This window comes from Hoplias malabaricus, chromosome X2 (genome assembly GCF_029633855.1).
Source record: "Hoplias malabaricus isolate fHopMal1 chromosome X2, fHopMal1.hap1, whole genome shotgun sequence".
NCBI classification, from domain to species: domain Eukaryota; kingdom Metazoa; phylum Chordata; class Actinopteri; order Characiformes; family Erythrinidae; genus Hoplias; species Hoplias malabaricus.
In genome coordinates, this window is record NC_089819.1 from 14,074,583 (window position 1) to 14,091,774 (window position 17,192).

A 17,192-nucleotide genomic window follows, 5' to 3' on the forward strand; every position below is an offset into this window, starting at 1 on the left:
ACGGGCTTTAAACATGTTAATCTTCATTGGCACCATAGTAATGTTTACATTTAATTTTTTATATTTAAGTGACAAAGTAAATAATAAATATTTAACGAAGCCCTTATTGCTGGTCATTATCTTTGATTTGAAAACATACTGTGTATCTGCCAATCTTCCCCCAGGTGGAGGCTCTGACCCACATGAACCGAGCCACTACAGTACACGCCGTCAGAGACTCAGAGCTCGCCAAACTTCCTGAGGGGGCTTTGAACTCCATCAAAAGAAAATATCCCCAGGTAATATGACACGTCTGCTGTTTTATCTGTTGGGAGCTATGAGCCTACTTTACATGACATGAATAATATATGAATGATTATAAATATAATTATCCTTTGGTCATCCTTCTGATTCTAATTCTACATTTTTTTCCAAGTATTCAAATGTTTAATAATAAATCTATTCTAATATTCAGGGTTTTTCTTCTTGCTCTTTCATAGGTTGTGACAAGGCTTATTCATCTGCTTGGCCAAAAGATCCTTGGAAATATGCAGCAAGTTAGTGGACCTTTATCAGGTGTGGGAAGTACACAGAAAGTACACAAAAATGCTTCAAGAAATAAAACCTTGGTTGTAAAGTTGCATGCTGTATTTATTCATAACTTAGAAAATCAACAGTCGTATAATTAGTATATGACTTACGTAGATAATTTAAAACATTAATCCATTTAATTGTATTCAGTCTGTGCTTTAGTACTTTTAAATCCAGGACTGGAGTGTGTGGTCAGTGCTCTTAATACCTCTGCTTCCGTTTTTTGTAGTCCATGGACTGGGTCTGCACACTCCAGGCAGTAAGTGGGATGCAGGAAACCCAGCCTCTAACCTGTCCACTGTGTCTATCCTGCCTGTGTCGGATGAGGTGCCCATGACCGCCTTTACCTTGGAGCTGCAGCACGCTCTCAGTGCCATTGGTGAGGAGAGTAGCTCCTCTGCTTTCACAAAAGGACACTGTAGCTCTGATTAATGGCTGTGCCCAATGATTAATGACGACAGTGCTGAGCTAAGCAAGTTCACCTTCCCCACTTTCACGATGTTTTCCCTGTCTTAGGTCCCACTTTACTCCTGACCAGTGACATCATTAAACAGCGCCTGGGGGCTGCAGCACTGGACAGGTGAGCTGTATTATTTCTTTGGAGATGTTTTATCGTATGTTTGGTTTATTATATTTCCATGACTTCTGCTAAATCCACATGTGGTCCATCAGCCAAGACATGGTATTGTAAATAATCTGTAAAACTGCATTCCACAATTAGCACTTGCCTGATGGTATGATATACTAATACCTACACTGTAAGTTTGAAATTTTGTGACACATTTTTACATTGAATTCAGCTACTTTTAAGTTGTGCCCACAGCAGAAACATTCAGCTATGCACACACACCTAACATAATCCCCAAGCTTGAAATGGGATGCTCTAGAGCAGCTTAACATGAAACCAAGATCACCGTGCTCAGTGCCAAGCGTCAGCTAGAGGTGTAGAAGCACACATCCCTGGGCTGTGGATCTGTGCAACTGTATTCTTTAGAGTGTTAGAGCACCGTTCACTATCCTTAGGATGAGTTTTTTAGGAGTGGCTTTTGTGTGTTTTGTATATCTATGTGGTGTAGTCCACAAAACTGTTGAATGTCTTTATTTCTTTTTTTTTTTTTATTAATTTATTTTATTATTTGGACTTTGGCCACTTTGGAATCTAATTTTATTGTCTAATGTTTCATACGTGCTACATTAACTTGGCCACGTTTTTGCAAAACTAGAGCATCAGACTCCAAATAACAATGACATTTTGGGTTATGCTAATTATGTAAATGAGCTTTTTTGCTGAATGCCAACTGTAATGTCACTTATATCACTCTGGTGGCACCCTCAAAGATACATGGTACCTTTAGTTATGGAACCTAATTCTACATTCTATATTAATTGTAGATATTTAAATGCGTTGATTTTATACAAGAGAATGTAATGTACCTTTAGGGAACACAGCTGGACTTTAAACCAGTTGTGTAAAGATACAAACCTTTAAACTGTACCCTTACATTCTTTGTATCTTTAGTAAACAATAAAGTACCTGCACAATACATTTTTTCTGATTTCTGATTTTATGTCTCATATCCAGTGTCCATGAGTATCGCTTGTCCAGTTGGCTGGGACAGCAGGAGGACATCCACCGTATTGTCTTGTATCAGTCAGATAGTACGTTGACCCCTTGGACCCAGCGCTGTATCCGGCAGGCTGACTGTATCCTCATTGTGGGGCTCGGGGAGCAGGAGCCCACTGTGGGAGAGGTACACACACTCACACGTTATTTATGTTAAAGTTAATCTGCTGCATGTATAGTGTATAGGCAGTTAGTTTTCATGTACAAAATAATAACCATTTGCCCACTGACTTCTATATGAGTGTACAGTAAATGGCCAAGAATATTTTTTTATCTTAATTCAGATGGTTCAGGTATCTCAAAAATACCAATTGCTGAAGGATGCATAAATCAAATATATGGTCATGTAAAATTAAAATTAGTAATCATTAAATTAGTTTCCATGGCTAAGCATCTGTATACAAGCTTATGATCACTGTGCAACACCATGCAGCATGTGGAGTAGTGTAGAGCATGCCTTCAGTAATCTCTGGAACAGCAAGCTTCATTGTCTGGCAGGCTGATAGATGTATTTGGATTGGACAGATTTGAGGAAAATGCTAACCTGCTGGAAAATAAGACTGGGAACCAAAGATAATGCACTTGTGTTGTTTGTCAGGGTTTAGGCTGGGGCTCTTAGATCTATGTTAATAACTCAGCATAAAAAACATTGTATACACATGCTTCAAACTTTAGGGCAACAGTTTGTGGAAGGCCCTCTCCTGTTTCAACATTACAGCCCCTGTGCACAAAGTGAGGCCCAGAAAGACATGGATTGACACGTTTTGTGTGAAGGAACTGCAATACCATGTATCTACAAATCCATGATATTGGCTTTGGGATGTTGTAATGCACACTGTACTAATGAGGATGCAGTCCTTGTTGCCCAACATCAAATACACTTTTTGACTAAATTAGCACAGATTCCCTCAGATACACTCTGAAAATCTGGAAGCCAGATAATTGGAGGATATTAACCCTTATTAACCCTTTGGGGTTTAAGGACATTTTCTAAATTTTCTGAAATTCGCTTTTAAAGTACTTGTATTATAATATATTGCCCACATGTTTTATATCAGAATGTTCAGAACAATCTCAGCTCTCTCGTTAAGACGAGAGCACCTAAAGCATTTTATGAAGAGATAATTTTATGAAGAGAGTCTCTAACCCTGAAAAACTTAAATCCGATTTTAGAAAATCTTTATATCTCTTGTGAAAACATCTTTTACTCGTGTGGATGAATTGTTTTCGTGACTGAAATAGTTTTACCAGAGTCCTAAAAACAAGCGAATCCACCAGTTAGACACGGCAAGAGGCAGGGGAGGCGTGTCTCAAGCTTATTAACATGCAATCGAAAGAGCAGTTTCTGCACATTCATAGTGTTTGAACTGTATTTCTGTGCTGTGTTATCGCTAATATATTAATAGAAACATTGCAAATGTTCGTATTTGATGCGCCAGCGCTTTCTTTGACCCCAGAGGTTTAAAGTTGTTCCATATAATTGTGCTTTGGAATGGGGTATGTGTGATGGCCAGATGCCCATACACCTTTGGCTGTGTAGTGTATTTTATTTCTGCCTTTTGCTGGTCTTTGAATATGAAGAAATCTGTCTAAATTATTATCACTAGTAATGGACTATTTGCTTCAGAAACAGCAAGTAGAAATGAGGTTAAACAGTACCAAAGTGTTCCTTTAAATAAAATCAAGCAGAAACAGCTTGTACTGAACTTCTTAGACACCTCAGCTCTAGGGTTCAGAGAGTTGATTACCAGAGGGCTTATTCTCATTATTGTAATTTCTCATCAGGGTGTTGATTTTACTGTAATTTGTGTAAGGAAGGTGATCAAGATCAGATTTCAGTAAACACATTGTGTGAGGCTTGTTGGACTTTAGTGCTGTGTAGTATAGGAATACAGCATCTAAAAGTTGTTTTAACAGTAATCCACGTTGCAAACATTGGGCAAACCTCTAGATATAATCGACAACTTTCAACACTCATTGTCTTTTTTATCAACCACAGTTACCACACAGTAGCACTTTGAGGTGTTACAGTTACAGACTGTAGTCAATTTATTGCTCTGCATACATTTTAACCCCCTTTCAATGTGTTCTTCAAAGGTCAAGATGGTCCTCCCGAGAGCAGGTATTATTTGGGTGGTGGATCATTCTCAGCTCTACACTGACACTAACGTGGTGGTGGTGTGATGTTGTGTGTTGCTCTGGTATGGGTGGATCAGACAGTAGTGTAGTAGTTTCTAAACACCGTAATGCCACTGCTGGATTGAGAACAGTTTTCATCCAAAAATATCTAGCCAACAGTGTCCTGTGGGCAGCGTCCATTGGAGCAATGGAACTGTGTTCTTTGAATAAATCATATACAGTACTTGACATATTCAGTTTTTTTATGGTGTGTGTGTGTGTGTGTGTGTGTGTAGTTGGAACGGATACTGGAGGGTAGTGCAGTGAGAGCGCAGAAGCAGCTGGTTCTTCTGCACCGAGAGGATGGACCCCCGCCCAGTGGGACAGCAGAGTGGCTCAACATGCGCAGCTGGATCTCCAGACACCTGCATCTTTCCTGCCCTCGCAGGGTCTTTAGCCGCAGGAGCTTGCCCAAACTGGTACCCCTGCCAAACTCTGAAATAATATAGAAACATCTCCACTAATGCTGAACACTAAGCACTGAGAGACAGGCTCCAGACACACAGTTTACACACAGTGCTAATGTGACCAATAAGACAAACATTCATTTTCAGCGGGCTCACAGAGGTGTTGATAAGCCATTTTAAATGGTGTTTCAGTCCATTTTTATAAATTACAAAACATCATAAACTGTGAGAATACACAAAAAAATTTTGTGTTAGCAAGATTAGCATCATAGTTCCAGTGAAATTTCAGACACGTCTCAGAGAGTGAGAATATCTGAGATAAAGTGAGCATTATGCAAGATATTTTATTATCAGCAAAACGTTTTGAAACAGCACCTAATCTACTCATCGGGAGAGTTTGGTAGGTTAAACTACAGCTTCCACATGGCCAAGTTAGTAACACAACCTTAAAATGTAGTGTTCTGAATCAATTAAAGAAGTCCATATTCCACCTATAAAACAATCTGTGTAGGCATTGTTGGTTGTTTTGATGTTATGCAAAGATTAAACCTGAAAATGTGCCTTTATGTACAATTTAGAATGAAATAAGTGCATAAGTGCACTAGGGGCAGTGAGCATACGCACAACTGGAGTGGTGGGCAGCCATCCCCAGTGCTCGGGGGGCAGTTGTGGATTATGTGCTTTGCTCAGGGACACTTCAGATTAATCAGAAACATGTTATAGATATTACGCGAATGAAATCATGTAAATATTTTGGTCTTTCTCCTCAGAGAGAGCTGTATCAACGTGTTTTTGAGAAGCCTCCTGACCGCCACTCGGACTTCTCTCGCCTTGCTAGAGTACTGACCGGCAATGCCATTGCACTTGTACTGGGAGGAGGGGGTGCAAGGTATACCTTCTTTTCTTCTTTTCTTTCTGCATCTATCTCTTATATCTATCTGTCTTTCTTTTTCCCTGTCCTCTCTCAATCTCATCTTTGTCTCTCAATCTCTGTCATCTTTTTCATTCTCTCTCTATCTTGCACTCATTTATCTATCAGTCTGGCAGTGTTTTTTAATCTTTGTTTCTGTCTTTTTCTCTCTGTCCTTTCTCATTGCCCCAATCAGCACCCTCTGCCTTCTCCACTCACTCATGCTCAATTCTGCACACACACGCCACCAGAATTTGTTTCTGGAATTTAGAGTTTCATAAATAAAAATGCATGCTCATGCTCATGTTAGTAGCATGTTGATTAATTTTATTGATTTTCTGTCTTTCTGGTAGTTTGTCACCAGTGTAATCCTTCATGTGTGTGTGTTTTTTTCTTTCAACTCTGCATTTATCCTTCAGTAGATGTAACATTTCATTATTATTTTATAGCCTATTGCCAGTTACTTTATAAATGATCTCTTCATGTAGGTTTAACTTATGGCCTTTGCATCCTAAGCATATCTGTCTTTCTGTGAGGGTGTGTATGCATCTTTTGTTGATAGTGTTTCTGTTTGTTGCTCTTTGTCTGTGCCTCTTATCAGACTCTGGAGCTTGTGAAAGGTGGGTGGAAAAAAACATCCCTGCATAACTTAAATTTTATTGTTTATGCTAACTTCTCATCCTCATTATCACATTGAGCGATCCCTGTTTTCATGTTTATAGTAATTTGATATCCTAGTCACATCCACAGCTGGAACAATATTCATAGAAATACATATTTAAGTAGTGCATTTACAATTTAAATTACTCTTTACCTCAAAAGAGGTCCATCACTCAAGAATGTGGATACTTGCTTCTCCAACATTTCTTCTAAAAGCACAAGTATTATTAGGCTCTTTGTCCCCATTTGCTTATGTAACAGCCTCTATTCTTCCTCTAAGGCATTAGATAAGACATGGGAACATTTCCTGTGGGGATTTCAAAGCATGAAACCAACAACGGTAGTAAGGTCAGGTAATGATGTTGTGTGATTAGTTCTGGATTACTAACAACACTATAAATCATCCCAAATGTATCCAAATAAAAGAGAGTTCTATCACTCGAATGAATGCCGTTGAATTGCCAAGTTGGACTTTTTACCCCTGTTTCTTTAAACAAATAATTTAGCACTGCACTCCTCTGCACAGGGGCTGTTCTCAAGTGGGCGTCATTCGGGCTCTGTGTGAGGCAGGCATCCCCGTGGATCTGGTGGGTGGTACTTCCATTGGCTCCCTGATGGGTGCGCTGTTTGCTGAGGAGAGAAGCTACAGCCGCATGAAAGTCCGGGCACGGGAGTGGGCCATGGTGAGATCCCATCATACCAGCCTCAAACCTAGTTCAGTTGATCAGTTATACTCAATTAGTACACTGACCTGTCAAAAGTCATGGGACAGCAGTATGTAAATTGATTGTGAAGTGGTGTTATCTCAGGGGACCGCTTGGGAACAGCCACACCTATAATTTGTGAGGTGTTATCTTGTGAATACAGCTGAACACTGGGCAGCGTGCTTATAGCAAGGTGACATACATTATCAGAGTTCGAATGTGGGATGATACTGTGTGGCAGACCGATGGGACGTTCCATTTCTGAAGTGCATTCCGAATGGCATTTAATATTCCATGATCTACAGTTTCACTTGTGTAAAGGGAATACTTCACAGAAAGAATTGCCAACACAGTGGACAATACAGTGGCCGCCCACGGGTGCTTAATGATCGTGACAAGCAGCGTCTAACTAGAATTGTTTATGAGAACCGACAAGCAGCTCTGGCAGAAGTCACATCCACATTCAATGCAGGCCCCCCATGCATATCCCACAGGTCAGTGCAGCTTTCTTTAGCTTCCATGGGATATGGGAGCAGACGACTAACCAGAGTGCCTCTTTTAACACCACAACACATGACACAATGCCTCACCTGAGCTTGTGAGGTTATTAATTGGACCCCAACGGATAGGCAGCCTGTGGCATGAGTTGATGACTCATGGTACCAATTGTTTTGTGCTGACAGTAGGATTTATGTGTGGCACAGACCCCATGAAGAATGGACCTCAGTTGTAAGCCAGACACTGTGCAGTCTGACAGTTGTTCTTTATGGGTGTGGGCTGTGTTCTCATGGTATGGGTTGGGTCCAATTGTCTGCATAAACGTGTCATTCACCCCTACATTTCACCGCTTGGTGACATTTTCAGCCCTTCATAGACTTCATGTACCCCTGCAATGATGGGATCTTTCATCAAGATTATACCCCATGGCATTTGGCCCAAGTTGTTCAGAATTGATTCAAGAAACATTCTGGAGAGTTCTGAGGAATGGTGCGCCTGCATTTGAGCCCAATCAAGCATTTATGGGATGCGGTGGAAAGGTCCATTCACATCCGAGACCTTGTACCTGCAAATACCAGGGAGCTGTGGGTGGCTATACACTAATAATGTCTCAACATCCTTCCAGATTTCTTCCACATCAAGTTGCTGAACTTCACCAGTTTAAAGGTGGTTATACAATACTGGTTCCTTTTGGTCACTGTGGGTGGTATTGCCTTCTATGACATATTTTTCATATATTACTAGTACACAAGTGACATTGTGGATGAAGATATGTTAAACGCCCACATAATTTTGGAAATGCAATGTCCCATCCATCTGGTACCTACTATGATGCCTTATTTGAACTCTGATAATTCACTTTGCTTTGCCATAAGCATGCTGGCCAGTGTTCAGCCTCGCTCACAAGCTGCCACTCTGCAATTTATTTGGTCTATTCAAGCATTCCCAAGCCATCCCCTGGGGTAACACCACTTCATAATCAAATTATATACTGCTAACCTATGAATTTAGGCGTGGCAGTATATATAGCTGCTGTCTGAACAAATTTACCAGATAAGAAAAAAAACATTATAAACCTTTAAAGAAAGTCGGTGTGAAAAAGAAGTAAATTTGGAGCATATTTATTGGTCCCTCTACTATAAATTTCTAACACCATATAAAGAAAAGGTGGGGTACTCAAACCTTGTAAAAAGTAAAAAAAAATTTAGCTGGCAGGCAGTGGATATAACTAATTTTGAAGTTAGTAAATATGATTTTCTAAAAGCTTGTGTGTGCCTGTAGATCCTACTTGGACAATAAAATGAACTTGATTTGATGTGTTTCCTAGGAGTTTGGATCAATGTTTAAGCGGATCCTGGACCTGACGTACCCAGTCACCTCCATGTTCACAGGAGCTTCTTTCAACTCCAGCATTGGTGGCGTGTTCAAGGACAAACAGATTGAGGTGGGATTTTTTTTTCCTTACTGAAATAACCAACATCGAGGTTAAGCTTAGTTCTTTGCTCTAAGAAAGGAAAAAGCAGGTTTAATACCAGATCTGTTTATCTTTGATGTTCAATGTTATGCCAGTAGCCACTGCAACATTTCAACCATATCCATATACATTAGTCAAACACTCACTGTCCATTCTCTCAGTCTCGGAAGCACTGCTGTGTCTGATCCACTAGTATTAGTACAACACCCATAAGCACACCACCACCACCACCACATCAATGTCACTGCCGTGCCAAGTCATTACCTTTTCTGTGGGGGTCCTGAAATACAGGGTGAGAGGGGGCAGAAAGAGTATGCACAGCAACAGATGGATTACAGTGTGTAATTGTAGTACTACAATGTGCTCCTGTATGGTCAGTAGAGCTAAAAAAATGGACGCTGACAGCAGAAACTGGGACCATAAAGTTGCATATGTTCTGTGCATGTGTCTTACCATAATATATTGATTTATACCTGTTGTTCACTTGAGGGAGTTTAGGAAAGCTGCATTTCTGGTCATTTTTGTTTTAGATTGAGGCTTATTTATTTGCCACAATATAATTAATATAGGCACAGAATATCTTTCATAAAAAGAACAGGACTCTTCCTAAAATTGGAAAATTGATTTGCATTGATGAAGCTAGTGTGTTGATCTTGTACATTGATATAATTTCAGCAACAATCCCTCAGAATGTAAGAGCTTGTTTTTCTCCACAGCGTTTGGCACATATTTGTATTTTTATAGTGTCCTGTCCTGTTTTTGTTCCCTCTTTTGACCTGCCCTATTTTTTGGTCGTCCTGGACACAGACTGTAAAAGAATCATAAACAGCAAAAATGTGGCACTGGACTAGAAACAATAACCTCTATCTTAATAATACATTAAAATAACATAACAGTGATCTATGTATTTGGGATGGCACATACGTAAGCCCAAATGTGAATATTACCATAGCAGATCCCTTCCACTGCAGAGTGGCTGTGTTTTAATCTCTTGTTTTGTTCACTGTGAAAGAGCTCTCTGTACCTGCAATAATGATGAGAACATTAATTACATTATAAAGGTCTAGTCATGGCTTGCCTTTGGTTAACATCCCTACCTGCTTGTCCCTGCTTGTCCCTGCTTGCTTTCTGCCTGAGCAAAAGACTGTGGAATTTCACACATTTCACAGTTCATTTCAAAAATCCACTGTTAGTGGTAAATAATGTCTCCTGTATTTTTGTGTCTTTTCTTCATTGTAGGACCTTTGGATTTCTTACTTTAACATCACCACAGACATCACGGCCTCCTCCATGAGAGTGCACACTGATGGTAAGCCATTACTTATACATTAGCTTCTTTAACTGTGTGGGCTGTGAACAGAAGCTAAATGTTCTTTTTGTTTCCGTTACTTTACCCAGGCTCTCTGTGGAGGTATGTTCGAGCCAGTATGTCTCTATCTGGGTACTTACCTCCCCTCTGTGACCCAAAAGACGGACATTTGCTCATGGATGGTGGCTACATCAATAACCTGCCTGGTAAGAGTGCATTCATCCTCATCTACTTGCTACACAGCACCTATTTATAAAAGTATTACGTGATAACAGACACAAGCCTCCATGCATAAACATTTTTAAAGGATTATTCTGATACTTGTTGGTAAGCCTCATTTTTTATGTAGATTTAGGTTTTCATGAAAGACTTGTGAAGGTGTGATGTAGCTTTATGAACAGTGTCCTAGAGGAAAGTTTTACCCATATGAATGGTTTAGGGGTACATATAAATAGGTAAGACCATATAAGGTCTTTACCATTTTAAGTTTACAGGTGTCTGTTCCTATAATGATTTGGTGGCAAATAATAGTCAGTATTTTCCTTTTTGCCTTTCCTTAACAAAATGAAAACACCGCATATTGTGTTCCTCGTGTGCTGAATAATGTATGTATCTCATACTGTCATAAAACTGTAGGCTTGGAAAATTTTTTAATCTGAAGTTTTTGTGTATAATTATTAGGGTATTCAACACACACCAGATTTTACAGTTTTTGCCCTAAAATACATAATGAACATAATATAATATATATGACAAATAGTGATCATGATTAAAAATGAGCCCAAAATCAATGTTGCATGTTCTTAGCAGGGAATACGTAAAACTACAAACAACTTTAAAAGCTATAAATCTATTGACTCTGAACAAAAAGGACATATATGTCATACAATATACAGAATTTGTGTGATTTAAAATCCATACAAATTTGGGACTAAATATAAGCTAGTGGGCTACACAGAATGAAAATGAAATGCTTATAGATTTCCAATACATCTTCTATCCTGGAACCCAGATTTCTCTGACCTACATCATGCCCACATCCCTCATTTTCATTTGGTTCACTGGCTACATGGATTGATGCCTCGTGGGTTGTCCATTTCCAGTTGCCAAATGAGGGTCCTGTACAACAAAATACACACCAGATTCTGGCTACATACAGCATGGAATGACACAGGAGAGGGCCTAATAGCGAGTGTGTTTACAGCCATCATGGGCTGCATCTCAGCCATACGTCCCTGTCTCTGCCAAAAATAGCCCAGGTCTGTTGTGAGACGTGGACCATATGAACATTTTTTTAATCTGCCTTATGTCTGCCAGAAGTGGCCCACATCTGCTTTAGGGCATGGGATAAATAAGCAGGATTTAAACTGGGACATTTCCAGCTTCCATTAATTTACCAGTGCCAAGAGTGGGCTAGCAATGTCATCTATTTGCTAAAAGTAGCCTACGTCTGCATGCTATCTGGGTATAGTTCAGAGTGATTACATTTTTGGTTGGATCTTTGTTCCCAGCATTTCCACGTTACATTTTTTCTGTCCTTGAAGCAGTTCAAACTTGTCTAGTATATTTATGAAATATATTGCACACTGTTCTATAGATCCTATTATAAAGCATAAATAATTGCTTTTATGGATTTGTTGGTTAAATAAAAGGAAAATTATGCAAGCAGATTTCATACTGAAAGTAGTGCAAGTAGAATACTGCAGTGTTTATGTTTCATGTTAATATTGTCTACACAGGATTTAAGATTGTTCATTAAATGCATTGTATTACTAGTTATATTTAAATATAACTAAATTCAAATATGCACCATATGTGTGGACTGGACAAGTTAATTAATTACAGGAATAAATAAAAGCAATAAGGCTAGTGATATTACTGAAGCCATCCACAAAGTGCTACAGTGACAGATCAAAAGCCTTGGAGGGGGAGATCTTATTACTTACATATTAAACCTCCCCTGATGTGCCCTTTTCTCAATGTCTCCAGCTGATGTGGCTCGCTCAATGGGTGCTAAAGTGGTGATTGCCATTGACGTGGGCAGCCTGGATGAGACCAACCTCACCAACTATGGAGACTCTCTGTCCGGCTGGTGGCTGCTATGGAAACGGCTGAACCCTCTGGCTGAGAAAGTGAAGGTTAGAGAGCTGAACAGGACACATGGAATTAATAATGCAGTTTGTAACAAAGGTTTGTATCAGTGAGAAGTGCTGATGGGTAAAAAAAAAAGAGCAGTCAGTGGGCGAATCTGACACAGGATCATGGTTCTTTCATATCTGAACATCAAACAGTCGGGCTGATAAAGCTCTACAGCGCACTGATGACTGATGATCTGCATCCCTGCTCTTAGAAGTGAGCTGCACTTCATTGCCTCATCTGTTAAAGTCTGAGATGGTACCAAAGGCAGCAGATGATAAAGCAAAATACAGAATGAGGTGGATAATTCTCGATGAGTAAAATACAACATTCACTCAGTATATCTAATTCTTCTTGTTATGAGACAGATGAAGGAATATTAAAATATATTGTAACTGATTTGACAGTTGTTATGGTGATTATGTTTAGAGAAAATTATTTGCTATTTTTTCAAGTATATTTAAAAAAAACAACATTATATGAATTCTTGAAACAAGTAAAATTATCTGCCAGAGAAATTAGACATGTAGAGTAGTTTAAAAACAATATGGTGAATATTCTCATAATATAACGACAGTAATCTCATATTTAGACATTAAATAAATGGAATAGATTTAAGATGATTTCACCAGATGTCTGATTGACTGACCATACATGTACTAAACATGATATGACTGGACTATGCTTGCTAGCCTATTGTTTGCTACCCTACCTGAAGAAACCCTTTACATAGACACACCTGGATTATTTGCTAGCTGCTAAGTCATCTGCTAGTTAAAAGCTTTTCATTTACGTATGTAATAATGAGTGTTGTTATGGCCTACCAGTAGAAGGGTGCTTCTAAGCAGGTGATGAAGGGTAGCAGAATTTGTCTGTATAAGTGGAGAAATTTGTAACGGGACTGACTGACCACACAGGTGCTGAACATGGCAGAGATCCAGACAAGACTGGCCTACGTGTGCTGTGTTCGGCAGCTGGAGTCAGTCAAAGACAGTGACTACTGCGAGTACATCCGGCCTTCCATTGACCGCTTTGGAACGCTGGACTTTGGCAAGTTTGATGAGATCGCTGTGAGTGGCCCTCACTTTTTTCAGTCAGGTCAGAATGATGGGCATTACCTTTGGAACCTCTGTGATGTTATGTTTCATGTTTATTACAGGATGTGGGTTACCAGCATGGAAAGACTGTGTTTGATGTATGGTGCCGAAGCGGAGTAGTGGAGAAGATGCTGAAAGATCGACATCAAGAAGAGTTCCATAAGAGCAAGAGCAATAATGTGAGTGGAGGATAACCTCATTACATGATACATTTTAAGATGTAACGGATCATTCAGTCTAGGAGGCAGGAAGACTATATAAGAGTATACAATTTATATATGTGTGTGTGTGTGTGTGTTTGTTTATAAAGTCATTTAATAGTAAATTAAATATTTAACTTGTCTATTCAGTAAAAAAGTCTTATGTCATGACTTTGAGGTAGAACTGGATGATGTGGCCTAAATTAATATTACAATATAAAAGCCGACAGTGACAGATGCTGTAAATATACATTGATATATTGAAAATGTGTATAAAAATCATATCATATAGTTATTAAAATATTTGATCTTGAAACATATATTAATATTGAATTATTGTGCATCCTTACATTTTACATTGTTTTCTGGCCTAGCACTTGAATGTTTTTGTGAAGATTTACTTTCTTATAGCAATGACAAGCTTTTCTTTTTGAACTAATCAAAAGTTTGTGACACCATGCAGGTGGTGACCTGTCCCAATGCCTCCTTCACAGACCTGGCCGAGATAGTGTCCCGGATAGAGCCGGTGAAGCAGGCCATTGTGGATGGTGAGAAATAGATTTAGCTCACACCTACATTCACAGGCCATGTTTTTTCCTGCTCCACACACATCAAGCTCTCTTTCTGTGACCTGTGTCTCTCACAGAGGAGTCTGAGTACCAGACAGACTACGATGAGGATGTAGTAATGTCTGACTTTGAACTGTCCAACCCCAGCAGTGAACATGAGCACACTGAGGAAGACGAGCGCACAGATGATGAAGGGATGGCAGATACTGCTGATACCGTAAGATGTCCTTTCATGTTTGTGGGGCACAATAGTTAAGTAATAGATTCTAATTTAAAGGGGACATATGGAAAACATCACTTTTTCAGTATATGTGCACATTAATTTGGGGACCTGGAACTCCTACCATCCTTATATTATGGCTCTGTCTAAGCATCTCCAGTCACTGCACCAGATCTGTGATTATGTGAACATGGAGAAATAAAAGTTCTGATTATATGTCACAAAGAATATGGTAGAATATGCCCCCTTTAATCTTCAAACTGTAAGTAACTACAAAAACATGGCTGGTATAACTCAAGGTCATCTGCACAGAAGTGTAGTTCTAACTGTTGTTTATGTTTAACATTCCGTATTAATATTTTGCACAGGATGAAGAAATTGGGTTGACAAGAAGACGAAGGCGACACCATCCAACCACATGAGCAAATGACTGTACTTTTGTTTAGAATTTAGGCACAAGAAGGAAAAACTACTCTTACATCATGTGAAAAGGGTTTTAATAGTTCACAAAGAGAATGTGAACAGCATGGGGTTTAGAACAATACATTTCCTGTTCACAAACTCTGACCACCATCCCATACATTTCTGTTTACTCTGTTCTGTTGCACTGACTTCATTCATGAAGGGCTTCTCTATTTGGGAAAACTTTAACATATTTTTAGTTTGTCAAGGTTGGAGCTGTGCATCTCAGTATTAGACGCTAATACTAACTGTGAGAATCATATTGAAGGTGCTATATATGCACAAAACTGTGTATCAACACTGCTGCATGACAGTTCAATGTCAGCCCATGTAACTCAACTCTGGACGCACATTTCTACTAGCATTTCAATGCAAATTCAATGCAATTTTGATATGATATTTTTAGCTGCTCTATGTGTGTTTATGTTACTGAATGTTACTGGAAGGAAAATTGATCTAAATGTTACTGTTTGTAATAATAGAGTAGTTTTAAAACACTCACCAGGAATGGCATAATCATTGTAGCAACTGGGCTCAAATTCAGAACCCTTTATTTGGTCTAGAGATATTTAAGTCTCTGTTTTAACACAAGGGCTTACAGCACAGGGACATAGTGTGTTAGATGAATTTGTTGAATTACTGCAATCAGATTTGTCTGGAATATAAAGATACTGACTTACAGGGACTCTGTGTCTTTTTTTGTTGCCACAGACCTGTTTAAAATTGCTGTGCTGCATGTTACAAATCAGGACTTCACTGTGAAATGGATGACAAGCTAAAAATAAAGCCCATCCAATACTAATCTCCCTAACCTCTTCTCTACCTGAGTAGGCTTGACATTTGGGTGAGAATTACTTAGTATGACCCAAAAATTAGCATTTAATCTGCAGTTAAGCATCTGCTCTTCTGAGAACACTAGCTTTTGGGACATTTGCTGTGAGGATTTGGTTGCATTCAGCTACAAAAACATTAGTGGGGACAGATACTGATGTACTGTGCTCCAGCTCATCCCAAAGGTATTGGATAGAGCTTGATTACTTGAGAGAAATGCAGTACTGCTACACCACAACTCAAGAATGGGGTGTCTTTCACTTGCCAATCATTGACATTGGATATGTTGACAGGTGCAGCTGCTCCAGAGCACTGAGATTATAAAAGCCATTTGTGTGCAATGTGTGTGGCTAAATTCACATATTAGAAGTGCTTAAATCTACTGATATATTCAGTGAACTAAAGTGTGACAAGAGTAACTGTAGACCTCTCTTTTGTTATATTCTGGCCACTGAGCAACCAAATCCAAATAAGCATATAACAGTTACAGAAATGGGAAAGTAGACCTTCTGAGCCTTCAGTGCCTCCATAATCTATATATTATTCCAAGGATGTGGACTTTACTATGAATGCTATGTTAACATATTTCCAATAATTAATGAGGTGTACTGCATTTTCCTGCATAATGGAAAGATATTTCTCTTATACAACTCTATAAAATGTCTAGTTTCTGTCCATTATTTTTAGACATCCGCAAAGCTATGATAAAGATAGATATCTGAATTAATTTAGTTATTAAAAGTGCGCCTCGAGTATTTGAAAATGTTTATAATACAAAAAAAATCCATATATATATATTTAGTAAATATGTTTTTGAATGTGTGTGCTTTATCTCAGCATGAAATGCACAAATCCAAATGACCTTACCAAAAATACCTTTTGTATTTTAAAAAAGATGCTAATGCCTAGAAAAAAATATGGTTAAATCCCTACAGACCAGTGGTAATTCACCCACCAAACCAGATTCCCTCTCTCTGCAACCTTTAGAAACATTGACTGATTTCCTTAATCCATCAGCATAGTTCTGAGGTCAGCTGTAATTACAAGGTTTTTGGACCTGTGTATGTGTGTTTGTGTAAAGAGGGAGCAGTCAATTTTGTACTAGAGGGAGAGACCTGGAACTCAGCAATGTGTCAGTCACTAAGAAAGAGGAGAAGATAAAACATGCTCCGTCAACATTGTTATTTTATGGGATTTAAGGCATTTATTGATCAGCACCAAGGACAATGGTGAGAGCAAAGACGGAGCAATTTATGAAATGCTTCTTGACTTGGATCCAAATATCCCTAATTTGTATAATAATCAATATATTAAATATTATTTATATGGCACCCTATAATATG

The 17,192-nt window shown here is 38.9% G+C and overlaps 1 protein-coding gene across 1 annotated transcript in view; it reads left to right on the plus strand.

Moving 5' to 3' along the window:
* LOC136676941 (patatin-like phospholipase domain-containing protein 7) overlaps positions 1–15,779 on the plus strand; it is a 30,666-nt gene extending 14,887 nt beyond the window's left edge. Inside the window, exons 20-36 of the mRNA XM_066654254.1 lie at positions 165–278; positions 480–555; positions 800–949; positions 1,087–1,150; positions 2,153–2,321; positions 4,609–4,791; positions 5,550–5,668; positions 6,876–7,032; positions 8,879–8,995; positions 10,265–10,334; positions 10,424–10,540; positions 12,324–12,472; positions 13,388–13,540; positions 13,630–13,746; positions 14,231–14,315; positions 14,414–14,553; positions 14,925–15,779. Coding sequence (XP_066510351.1) covers positions 165–278; positions 480–555; positions 800–949; positions 1,087–1,150; positions 2,153–2,321; positions 4,609–4,791; positions 5,550–5,668; positions 6,876–7,032; positions 8,879–8,995; positions 10,265–10,334; positions 10,424–10,540; positions 12,324–12,472; positions 13,388–13,540; positions 13,630–13,746; positions 14,231–14,315; positions 14,414–14,553; positions 14,925–14,978 — 2,034 coding nt within the window. The 3' untranslated portion in view covers positions 14,979–15,779. The remainder of the gene's footprint in view (positions 1–164; positions 279–479; positions 556–799; positions 950–1,086; positions 1,151–2,152; positions 2,322–4,608; positions 4,792–5,549; positions 5,669–6,875; positions 7,033–8,878; positions 8,996–10,264; positions 10,335–10,423; positions 10,541–12,323; positions 12,473–13,387; positions 13,541–13,629; positions 13,747–14,230; positions 14,316–14,413; positions 14,554–14,924) is intronic.
* The last annotated feature ends 1,413 nt before the right edge of the window (positions 15,780–17,192 follow it).